This window comes from Quercus lobata, chromosome 9 (genome assembly GCF_001633185.2).
Source record: "Quercus lobata isolate SW786 chromosome 9, ValleyOak3.0 Primary Assembly, whole genome shotgun sequence".
NCBI lineage: Eukaryota > Viridiplantae > Streptophyta > Magnoliopsida > Fagales > Fagaceae > Quercus > Quercus lobata.
The window spans coordinates 5,974,306-5,986,058 of record NC_044912.1 but is presented as its reverse complement, the minus strand read 5'-3'; the positions used below and the strand labels follow the sequence as shown (position 1 = coordinate 5,986,058).

Below are 11,753 nucleotides of genomic sequence, written 5' to 3'. Positions count from 1 at the left end.
TACTCTACAACTGCATGTCTTCTCTACCAAGTCCACAACATGCCTTTCCCTCTCATTGTCAACCTCATACACAAACCTCCTAGATGGCATTGCATAGAAACTCTTAGACTCTAATTTTAACTTCTTCAACTTGTCCTGTATGCTTGGACACAACTTGCCACCATACTTTTCTACGCCAATCTTCTTTATATACAGCCTGCTCATAAGTCTAACTTTGATCCACTCCAGCATTGATAAGATTGGCTTGTCTCTAGCCTTTACAATCATAAAGTTAAAACTCTCACTTAGATTTTTTACCAAACTATCTGTCAAAGCTCTTGGAGAAAAGTGGGATCTAGTCCACTGTGTGGGCTCTATATCAACGAGGTACTTCCAAACTTCTTCATCCAAACTCTTAAGATGCTCCATCCCCCTCTCAAATTCCCTGACTGATGTTATGCTAGCATACCTCCACAGTACACTCTTCAACTCCATGCCATTGTGGTTAACCTTGAAATTGTTGTATATGTGCTTCACACAATATCTGTGCTCCGCAATTGGGAATAAAGTCTCCATTGCAAGTTAAAGGCCCTGCAATCAAGTAAGCATTCAATGTCAGCAAGTAAGCATGTAAGCATTCAAGTAAGCAAATATGCAAGTAAGCAAGTAATGAAGTCATGAACATGAGCTAGATGATAATACCATATGCCTGTCACTAATGAATGCCAGATTGAGCTCCTCTGGCCTGCCAATGTCATTTGCAAGCTGCTCCAAGAACCAAATCCAACTATCCTTATTCTCTTGCTCAATTATAGCCATTGCCACTGGGAATATATTGTCATTTCCATCCTTGGCAATGGCAGACAATAATTGCCCACCAAACATACCCTTCAAGTGGCATCCATCCAACCCAACAAAAAGTCTACAACCACCTAGAAAGCCAACTTTTTGAGCATTGTGCCTAATGTACATCCTTTTAAATTTGGGTTCTACATTCTCATTTTCCATCTCTGTTTGCAAAATCACTTTGCTTCCTACATCTGTCCTCTTTATCATTTTTGCATAATCTCTAAGTAGGCCATACTGAGCCTCTTCATTCGTAGTAATCAAACCCCTAGCTGCCTTCCTTGATCTATACACCTGGCTAATACTTAAATCAACTGAAATCTGCTGCATCACAAGGTGCTTAACGCCTGAGACCTCCCAATTAGGATTCTTATCAAAATCCTCCAAATACTTGTTTGTCACATAGGCTGATGTAACTTGCCCATTTTGAAATGTTAGGGGGCAGGTACACTCAGGATTAAGTGTCTTGATCTTAAATGTGCACTTTCCAGTCACTATTGAGGCATAAAACCTCCATCCATAATTGTTCTTACAATGTATAGAAATCTTCTTCTTCTCATTCAACTTCCACTTGATATCAATGTGATGCTGAATCACATACTCCCTCAAAGCCTTTCTAAACACCTTGGAGTTTGGAAACTTCATCCCTACCACCAACCTAACATTTGTCATATCAGTACTCTCAATGAATTCTGGGTTGCCAGGCCTCTGGTCATCATCAGAACCATCCACACTTACAATATCATCCTCTAAAGTTGGTTCAGCTCACTCCTTATCTAAATCTATGTTTGGAAGAGGAACATTGCTTGGGCCAGGTGTATCTATGTTTGGTTGATGTGTATTAGTGTTTGGATGAGATGTATCAGTGGTTGGTTGAGGTGTATCAGTGGTTGGAACAATGTTAGGGTCAAATGGAATTATGTGAGGTGGAGAAGACTCGCCAAAAATGTCATCAACAAAGTCTTCTCCTTCCAGACCTTTATTCAACCAATCAAACTCCTCCTCTACCCCCACACTAGCATCACCCCCTGTAGTAGCTCTTGCACCACGCCCTACACCACGCCCTACACCAGCCCCTGCACCCTCTATAGCAACCCTTGCACCAGCCCCTGCACCAACCCCTACACCGTCAGGAACTTCAACTGCAAGTGGAGCATAACCACTCTCCACATATAGTATGATGGTGTCTCTTGGCCCTCCCTCATTAAGCTTGCACATGGGCACCATATCTTTATCATCTTGTATGAGCCTCAAGTCTTGCTCCAAGTTGCCCCCAAGACCTAATTGATGAACCCTACACGGTTCATCAATCCCCAATTCCTTACATATACCTTTTATTTCAAAATAACTAAACCTCTCAGGATCCCTATACACTATTTCAACTTTAACACCAAAGTATAGGGGTGTCCAACCCAACCCGGAACTCGACCAACCCGAGCAACCCGCCCAAACCCGAACCGACAACCGCCCGAACCGACCACTTCGACGGTCGGTGACAGGTTTCCGCGCCTAAGACCCAACGCCGACGGGTCGAGTGGCGGGTTTTCTTCTCCAAAACCCGAGCCACCCGACTCGACCAACGTTATATACAAATCCGGCAATATGCGGGGAGATCCAACCGAGATTTGGTGAGATCCGGCGACATTCAAGCGAGATTTGGTGAGATCCGGCGACATTCGAGGAGATCCAAGCAAGATCTCGACCATATTTGGTGAGATCCAGTGAGATTCGAGGAGATCCAGGCTGATTTCGGCGATTTTTGGTGCAGATCTACTGGGTTTTTACAGATTCCGGCGAATTTTTTGAAGAATCCGGCGACGTTTGCAGGATCCAGCGACTCTCTCAACCGACCCGAACACCACCAAAACCCAAAACCAACTCGACCGAGTGAAGCCGACGGTCGGTTTCGGGTCCCTCGCCTTCCACCCAACGCCAGCGGGTCGGGTCCGGGCTGGGTCCAAAACCGACCAGACCCGACCCGACCCGTGGACAGCCCTACCAAAGTATTCTAAACTAGGGTTCCACAAAAAAATACCCCCATAATGTACCTCAAATTTCACTTCCTCATCAGCCATCTGCAATAACAAATTACCATTTGACACATACATAATTAACAATTAAAGAATTGTAAACAATAGACACAAAAGAGTAAACACTTGCAAGTTTCTATTTTGCTTTTAGGATGCAACACACACATCAAAGGGACCGCATTTTTTGCTTTACTTTTGTTTTTGTTTTACTAATAAGCACATGCAAACACTAAAATTTAAACCCAACAGAAACTTAGGTCTATTGTGAGACACAATGACCACGATAGACAAAATGCCCATAAACAAACACAAATCCAAACAACAGGTGGTCACATTTTTCATAAACATCAACAAACACAACCAATATTCTCATTACATTACATGTAACATTGACCATTGATTAATTACTCAAAAAACTATAAAACAACCACAAACCCAAATTAAAAACCCAAACAGTGACTGATTTCTTACCAGGATTTTAGTCCCTCGAACAACCTATTGCTCGTCTAAGTTTATACTTGCAGCACTATTTCAATATTAGATGCAGAATGGGGTTTCTACTGGGATTTTTGTGTTTCTAGGGCTCGTGAGAAAAGGATTCAATGGTTTGTGTTTTTTATCCCTGTTATGTTATGATTTTTAATAAAAGGGTGTTTTTCTAACGTCTGAGGGTGAGGTGGGTAACAGATTGAAGTTCAGGTGGGTAAAGTGTAAAATTTTAAACCATGAGTAGGCAAAGTAAAAACGGATCATACCACAGGTGGGTTTACTGTAATTATTCCATGATTGAAACATGGCAAATTAAGGCATGCGGATGCCTAGAACATGCCACCCATTACATTACAAGTTTGATGTGGCATAGCTAATAAGTTGTTGCATCCTTTTTACATTTGCCTTTGTTAAAGAATGTTGTACCGACAGAAATTAAGATGAATTTAATATTTCATCAAAATGATAATTATATACATTTGTGGGGCCCGGCCCAGAAATAATGGGCTATTCCAAATTCAGGCCCGTCCGAGGAGCGTCCTGTCCGAAGAGAAATCACGTATGAAGCATTACTCAATCCCAATAAACGCCAAAGAAACCTGTCCGAGGAGTAACTCCTCCTCGGACATCACGAAGCCCGGACGAGGAACTCTCCCCAACCACGTCAGTTCATCCTCCCAACATATAAAATGAATAAAATCCAAAATATCCCATGGAGAGCTACCACCACATTAATTGCGCCCCAACCACCTTCTTGGCCGCATTAATGAGGAAATGACCCCTGAACAGTACCGCCTTGGCCTCTGCAACTCACATAGGGAGAGATGAAGGCGTCTGATGGGACAGCCACTCAAGTAGGTGCTTAGATGGTTAACAAGTGTAGGGTTGAGATGAGAGAAGGGAACTATATAATGTAGTGGAGTCCCTTAGAGAAGGGGACGAAAAATTCGGTATGAGGAACTAAAGAAATAAACTTATACGTGAGAGATCCATTCTGATGTTTTTATTTTCTGCAATCATGTTGTCCATGTATTAGACCGAATAGACTCACTGAGACCAAGTTCTTTGACCCATCCTCTACAAATATTTATTGTGGGTTGCGCTTTGGGCCAGGGCCTGATCAATCGAATTTGGGCCAGGAAAATCGTGCAACCACAACATTCTTTTTATAAAAAAAAAAAAAAAAGTAAATTGTGGACAAATATCATAAAGTGCCACTTCGTAATGAGTTTTTGTACAAATCATAAATTATTGATAGATGTTTATATATATATATATATATATATATATATATATATATATATATATATATATATTTTTTTTTTTTTAAATCTACTTATTAGATTTACAACTCATAATTAAATATTTTTTTGTGTCGAATATTTACTATTTGTTAACACGTACTTAAAACATTCCTAAATGAAGCTCCTTTTAGATATGTCAACGGTGTTATCTTGGGATTTCAATATGTTTGAGACTTTTTTGTAACAATCATTCCGATCACTTTTTTTTTTTTTTTCTCTTTCATTATTTCACTTTCATCTTTCTTTGTCACATATATGCTCTAATTTTTTTTTTTTTTATGGGAACATATATGCTCTAATTAGGTGATGAATTCAAGATCAATCTAATCTTGAGTTGATTCTTAAAAAAGAAAAAAAAGAAATAGTCTTGAGTTTGAGACCAATTCAAATTTTATATAAAGTGTAAATACCATCAAAAACTTCCGATCAATGTTAATCCGATTCCATTCTATCTAGTTTCATTTTCATGTCGTGCAGTGCCAATTTTTTGCAAGTGCATAGCTGATAAGTTGTTGCGTCCTTTTTACATTTGCCTTTGTTAAAGAATGTTGTACCGATAGAAATTAAGATGAATTTAATATTTCATCAAAATGATAATTATATACATTCTTTTTATATAAAAAATAAAGTAAATTGTGGACAAATATCATAAAGAGCCACGTCGTAAAGAGTTTGTGTACAAATCATAAATTATTGATAGATGTTTATATATATATTTTTTTAAAAAATCTACTTATTAGATTTACAACTCATAATTAAATATTTTTGTGTCGAATATTTACTGTGGGGCCCAACAATATTTTGGGCCCGCTCCATTTATTCGTTGGGGCCCAAAGGCCCAAGCCGAGGAAGGTTATGGTCCAGGCGCTGTAATGCAAGTACAACATAGCATTGGGATACAGCCGAGGACGATTCAGTCCTCGGCTAGTCCAAAGTCTCCTCGGAAGAAAGGGTAAAAATGGTATAGAAACAACTTGGAAGAAAATCTAAAATATCTGTGCCAGTAGAAAAGGGGATGCTGGAAAGCGTAAATGACCGGAGAAAGCTGCCCTTACTGCCATTCAATACTCTGTACCTGACAGAGCCATACTCTCCAGTTTTTTCAACCACCCCCAACCACTCCGGGTATGGGCTGATGGGACAAGTATCAGTCTTGGAATGTCGATCCTACACGTGGACGAAGGATAAAAAACACAGGCTAGTATAAAAGGAAAGGTAAGTAATTCATAGGGCTGGCTGGGAAAAATGGCCAAAAACCAGAGCCTCCCAGCCCGCCTCCAGGAGAAAGACTCCTAAGGCGAAGACGACTTAACCATGTATGCATATCACGTAAACCCACCGTTTGGCGACCCAGGCCTAGCCTTTCAAACCCACGCTCTACAAATGATATTGTTTGGGCCTTTTTACGTGCGAACCCAACACCGTTACGGTCCGCCACAAATCGTGTCCTTACAATTGGCGCCGTCTGTGGGGAAGGCTTGTGTCTTGGCACTGGTGGTGGGTTGATACCATCCTTCACATCATCTTCAGTAAAGTCCCACTAGGGGCTACGTTTCTTCACTAGGGGCTACGCTTTGTAGCGTCAATAGCACAGATGGTTCTAGGGGCTTGGCCGAGGGGCTGGTCCCGTTAAACCAAGATCCTATGCCATAGCCGAGGGGATAATTCCCCCAACTACTTATCAAAACTGAGTTTTGGACAGAACCAAGGCATTGCATGGTCCTCGGACTCAAGCCTATGGGGAAACCAACTACTTGGATGAGAAAACTGAGTTTTGGACAGAACCAAGGCATTGCATGGTCCTTGGACTCAAGCCTATGGGGAAACCAACTACTTGGATGAGAAAACTGAGTTTTGGACAGAACCAAGGCATTGTATGGTCCTCGGACTCAAGCCTATGGGGAAACCAACTACTTGGATGAGAAAACTGAGTTTTGGACAGAACCAATGCATTGCATGGTCCTCGGACTCAAGCCTATGGGGAAACCAACTACTTGGATGAGAAAACTGAGTTTTGGACAGAACCAAGGCATTGCATGGTCCTTGGACTCAAGCCTATGGGGAAACCAACTACTCGGATGAGAAAAAGATTGAGTTTCGTAAGGTCGGCTACTTAATAAAAATTCTAAGTTACTCAATCCTCGGTTCAAATACTGTAAAAGGTTAAAACCAATAAGAGTGTTAAGAAGGTGGTGAAACGCCCCACTATTCAGCAACCTAGGGGGGCTGTTCATTTTGCGGGTGATATGTCTTCGGATAGTTACTTCCTACACCGCATCGAGCATTCAGTTATCATCTCGGCTAGTTTTGGGGTAAGTATCGTTATTCACAGGTCGGCATTGTTGTGCCAAACAACTCTATTAAAGTTATGGTGATATCTTTTTCTTAGCAAGCATTTTTGACCCTAGGTGTCATTGACTCAAATGCTATATTATTGTGCCGAACAGCACTCGCAAATTCATAATAGCGCCTTTCTCTTTGATAAGGGATTATGGCCCCAAGTATTGTACTCTAAGGTCGGCGGTATTGTGCCAGGCCGACTCAGTAAGCTCATCATAATGTCCTTTCTTTTCCTGCCTAATGGGAGTTTCAGCCCTAAGTATCACTTATTCGATTTAGTATTATTAAGCCGAATTGTTTTTATAAACACAGAGCAAGATCTTTTTATTAACTGGGACTTTGGTCCTAGACGTCGATCACGGTTTAAAAATAAAAGAAAAATTCGCAAGATTGTATGTCTATTCATTGCGTTATCATTTCGGAAATATAGAGATAGAACATGTGAAGTAAAGTGATAACAATTTTTATTAATATAAAGATGTATTACAACGTACAAAGAGGGGCCTAAACAAGCTTATACAAAAGGTGGATTGCCGAAACAATAAAAAAAAAAAAAACAGCAATACAGATAAGTAAACAGTCAGATGTCTTTTTAAACTCGTCTCCGAAGTCCTTCTAAACTCTGCCTCAGTAGCGCCCATATTGAGAGAAGGACCTTCTTCAGAAGAAGATGGAGGAGATGAATGAAGAAGATGGAGGAGATGAATGAAAAGAAGGAGGAGAAGAAGAGGGAAGAGATGAAAAGAAAGAAAAATGAGTAAAAGAGGGAGAAGGAAAAGCACCAAGATAGATCTAGTGGTGGAAAGAAGAAGAAAGAGAGGCAAAAGGAGGCACCAGTGAATGAAGAGAGGAAGAAGCAGGGGCACTTAGTCCCTACCTCAATCCTGACTCCTAACACGCTGGTGCCATGTTAGCTATGCTCGTCAGAGAGCGGCTGGTTTTGATAATGGGTGTCCTCGGCTCAGTCACGCCGAATGTTTGACGTGACGAGCCCCTGCTTCGGATTTTGGCTGAAAGGAAGGTGAGACAGATTTTGAGTCTTCGTCATCCCTGCCCTGGCCGAGCCATTACGAGTTTTATTGGAACATGGTGTTTACGGGGAGGGTATGGTTCCTTCATTACTCGTTGTTATGGCGAGCGTATCACGATTTAGTGTATAACTAGTGGGTAAAGTAAACTCTAGGGGAGGCTAAGGATTTCAGATCTCAGAAGGATAAAAAGGGTCTCTATATGAGAACGATAGCCTCCTAACTTGTCTTCTTATAGGAAGGGCAAAACGGAAGGTATTAAATTTGTCCAGATTTCCAAGAGAATCTGTAAACAAAGATGTACCCGTTCCACTTCCCCACCTCATCAAACAAACCGTCGAATTTAAATAGTCTCATAAATAGAGGTCATTAAAAGCGCGTTTTGGATAACCAAACGACGAGAACGCGTCAGGAGTAAATTCAAAAGGATGTCTCGTCGACCGGTACATTTCCTGGGCAGATGGAGAACCGCCAGCATTAGTGAAAGGTCGAATTAAATGAGTCATAATAAAAGCTCGGTCTTACTAAAATCCTCCTCTCCAACCAAGAGGTCGGACAGCAGGGTTTTGAGGGGCTGTTGTGGGGCCCAACAAAATTTTGGGCCCGCTCCATTTATTCGTTGGGACCCAAAGGCTCAAGTCGAGGAAGGTTATGGCCCAGGCGCTGTAATGCAAGTACAACATAGCATTGGGATACAGCCGAGGACGATTCAGTCCTCGGCTAGTCCAAAGTCTCCTCGGAAGAAAGGGTAAAAATGGTATAGAAACAACTTGGAAGAAAATCTAAAATATCTGTGCCAGTAGAAAAAGGGATGCTGGAAAGCGTAAATGACCGGAGAAAGCTGTCCTTACTGCCATTCAATACTCTGTACCTGACAGAGCCATACTCTCCAGCTTTTTCAACCACCCCCAACCACTCCGGGTATGGACTGATGGGACAAGTATCAGTCTTGGAATGTCGATCCTACACGTGGACGAAGGATAAAAAACACAGGCTAGTATAAAAGGAAAGGTAAGTAATTCATAGGGCTGGCTGGGAAAAATGGCCAAAAACCAGATCCTCCCAGCCCGCCTCTAGGAGAAAAACTCCTAAGGCGAAGACGACTTAACCATGTATGCATATCACGTAAACCCACTGTTTGGCAACCCAGGCCTAGCCTTTCAAACCCACGCTCTACAAATGATATTGTTTGAGCCTTTTTACGTGCGAACCCAACACCGTTACGGTCCGCCACGAATTGTGTCCTTACAGTTACTATTTGTTAACACGTACTTAAAACATTCCTAAATGAATTTCCTTTTACATATATTGATGGTGTTATCTTGAGATTTCAATATGTTTGAGACTTTTTTGTATAAATCATTCCGATCACTTTTTTTTTTCCTCTTGCATTATTTCATTTTCATCTTTCTTTGTCACATATATGCTCTAATTTATTTTTTTTTATGGGAACATATATGCTCTAATTTGGTGATGAATTCAAGATCAATCTAATCTTGAGTTGATTCTTAAAAAAAAAAAAAAAAAGAAAAGAAAAGAAATAGTCTTGAGTTTGAGAACAATTCAAATTTTATATAAAGTGTAAATACCATCAAAAACTTCTATCAATGTTTATCCGATTCCATTCTATCCAGTTTCATTTTCATGTCGTGCAGTGCCAATTTTTTGTTGGGGGTATCTTCAATGTCGACGGTAAATGTACATATGTAACTTTAATATCATTGATTTGATGGATTCTTTTTCATTATTATTTCATAAAAAAAGATTGTGCGTCGGTGTGAGTGGAGTGTTTATGACTTTTTGCAAAGAATAAATTGACTGCCATCAATGAAAAGTTTTCTCTTACCATAATGTCAAAAGTAGATCCAAAGCGTCAAAAAAAAAAAGACCCAAAGCCTCATTTCACAATACCGTTGCTTGCCACCTCTAAAGAGTCTAAACACTTTACGGTGAAGACTAAAGCACCCTCTGGCGTCTCTTTTTTCTATCTTTTTTGTCATTTGCGGAACTTATTGCTGAAATTTTGCAGTAAGATACTAGAGACTTGTAACAAGACGAATTATGAGTAATAGATGTGTGGATCCATCATTTTACTCTATCATTCGCAACTCGTCACTTTTGTTCACAAATAAAAATTGTGAATATTTTTGTGTTCCAAGGTGTAGGGCCGTCTACATCAAAAACCAAACCTGGCCCATGAGCTAACAGTCGTTCATTCCACTGCTCTGTTACGAGCTTACATCAAAATCATTTTACCTTTTTCTTCCAATAGAAAATAAATAGGACCCCATCTCGTGCTTTCCTATTCTCTATTGGGTATTCACCATTACTTGCAACCAATTTTCTTCTATAGTTATATGTCGGCTTCTCTTTCATATTTTATCTTTACTTTGCCTTCCAAAATCTTCTTTCTTCTACACCATCCACTCTTCTCATCTCACAAGTCACAATTTTGAAGACTTTACACGTAGGAATGACGGTTGTAGCGAGATTATCATCATAATCAAAACTTATCTAATAATTCATTTTTAAACAGTGGACGAATAAAAAAAAGACAAAGAACATACAGGCCTTGAATTGAATGCTTTAGATCAAGATGATCTAGAGGCTCCAAGAGTTGAACTGATAATTATTATTGTTTATTTAATAAATATACATTCAACTTTAAATTTCATTTTCTCCAATGTAATTATCAAGTTATTAAGACTAAAAAAGTGAAAAAAAAGTCTAGATGCAGAAGTAAAATCAGAAATTTGACATCAAAAAAACCAAAAGATTAACAAAATCATGAACAAAAATTTCTTACATTACATTCCTAAAATCACAACTTTACACCACTAATTACCACCACACAAATCTCTCTCAATTCACACGCAAACACACACACACAAAAGAAGAGAGGATGCATGAGGGGTTAATGATATTTTTCACCCTGGATAAATCGATAATTACAATCGAAAAAGGGTGATTTGAATCTTGATGTTTCTAGATATAAACCAATTAAATTACAAGACTCTTAACATCTCAACCTCGGTTTCAGTATTGAAACAAGGCAGGAGAGGAAGAGGTGGAGGATTGAGGGAGGTGGGTCCTTGAGATTTGGTCCATGAGAGAAAGAACCCGAGCGTTGTACTCACGAGCCTGGTGTACAGACTCAGCCTCGAGCTCACCAAGCTGCGAGCACAGCCTCTCCTCAGCCTCCTCAGCAATTCTGAGTCTCTCCCATGCTCTCTGTAGCTCCTTCCTCATCTCCTCCTCTCTCTCCTGACTCTTCCTAAGCTCTCTCTCCAACTCCATGTTCCTCTTCCTAAGCCTAATCTCCTCTTCTTCTCTGCTCTTCTTCGCTTCAACAACTAGAAAAGCTCCCATTGTTGGTGCCATTTTTTTTTTTTCTCTGTCTCTCTCTCTCTTTATATCTATTCTTTAAAAGGTGGCTATATTTAACTAGTGCTTAGCTCTCTCTCTGCCTTTCTTTCTCTGTTTTGCTTATAATTAGGCTTAGCAAGATGTTGAATATATAGACTTACAGATGTGTAGAACATGGGTGTCTAGGTTCAATGTACCTCGTCCTTTTCTAGATTCATTTTTTTGCTTACGTGTTTGCTTTGCTATCAGAGGTTGAATCTCGACGGTTTGAGATGATAATTGTGACTCTGGGCAATGTTAGCATATTAATATTTGTTAATGAATTAAGTAAAAAAGTTTTGGAAATATAAAAAGCCGTAAAAAAAATTAAT

At 40.0% G+C, this 11,753-nt stretch overlaps 2 protein-coding genes across 2 annotated transcripts; both read right to left on the bottom strand.

Annotated features, from left to right (window-relative positions):
• Positions 1-561: 561 nt before the first annotated feature.
• LOC115961121 lies at positions 562-1,497 on the bottom strand. The gene is made up of 2 exons (XM_031080154.1): positions 682-1,497; positions 562-570 (listed from the first exon to the last, which is right to left on the bottom strand). The coding sequence occupies exons 1-2, from the start codon at positions 1,495-1,497 to the stop codon at positions 562-564; spliced, it is 825 nt and encodes a 274-aa protein (XP_030936014.1).
• A 9,295-nt stretch (positions 1,498-10,792) lies between these two features.
• Positions 10,793-11,521, bottom strand: LOC115959213 (protein RESPONSE TO LOW SULFUR 3-like). Its single transcript, XM_031077529.1, has one exon. It carries the CDS (start codon positions 11,395-11,397, stop codon positions 11,053-11,055), a length of 345 nt encoding a protein of 114 aa, XP_030933389.1. The 5' UTR covers positions 11,398-11,521; the 3' UTR covers positions 10,793-11,052.
• Positions 11,522-11,753: the final 232 nt, after the last annotated feature.

Excerpts from the sequence above, each read along its gene's own strand:
- LOC115961121 (XM_031080154.1), bottom strand. The coding sequence starts at position 1,497 with ATGACAAATGTTAGGTTGGTGGTAGGGATGAAGTTTCCAAACTCCAAG.
- LOC115959213 (XM_031077529.1), bottom strand. The coding sequence starts at position 11,397 with ATGGCACCAACAATGGGAGCTTTTCTAGTTGTTGAAGCGAAGAAGAGC.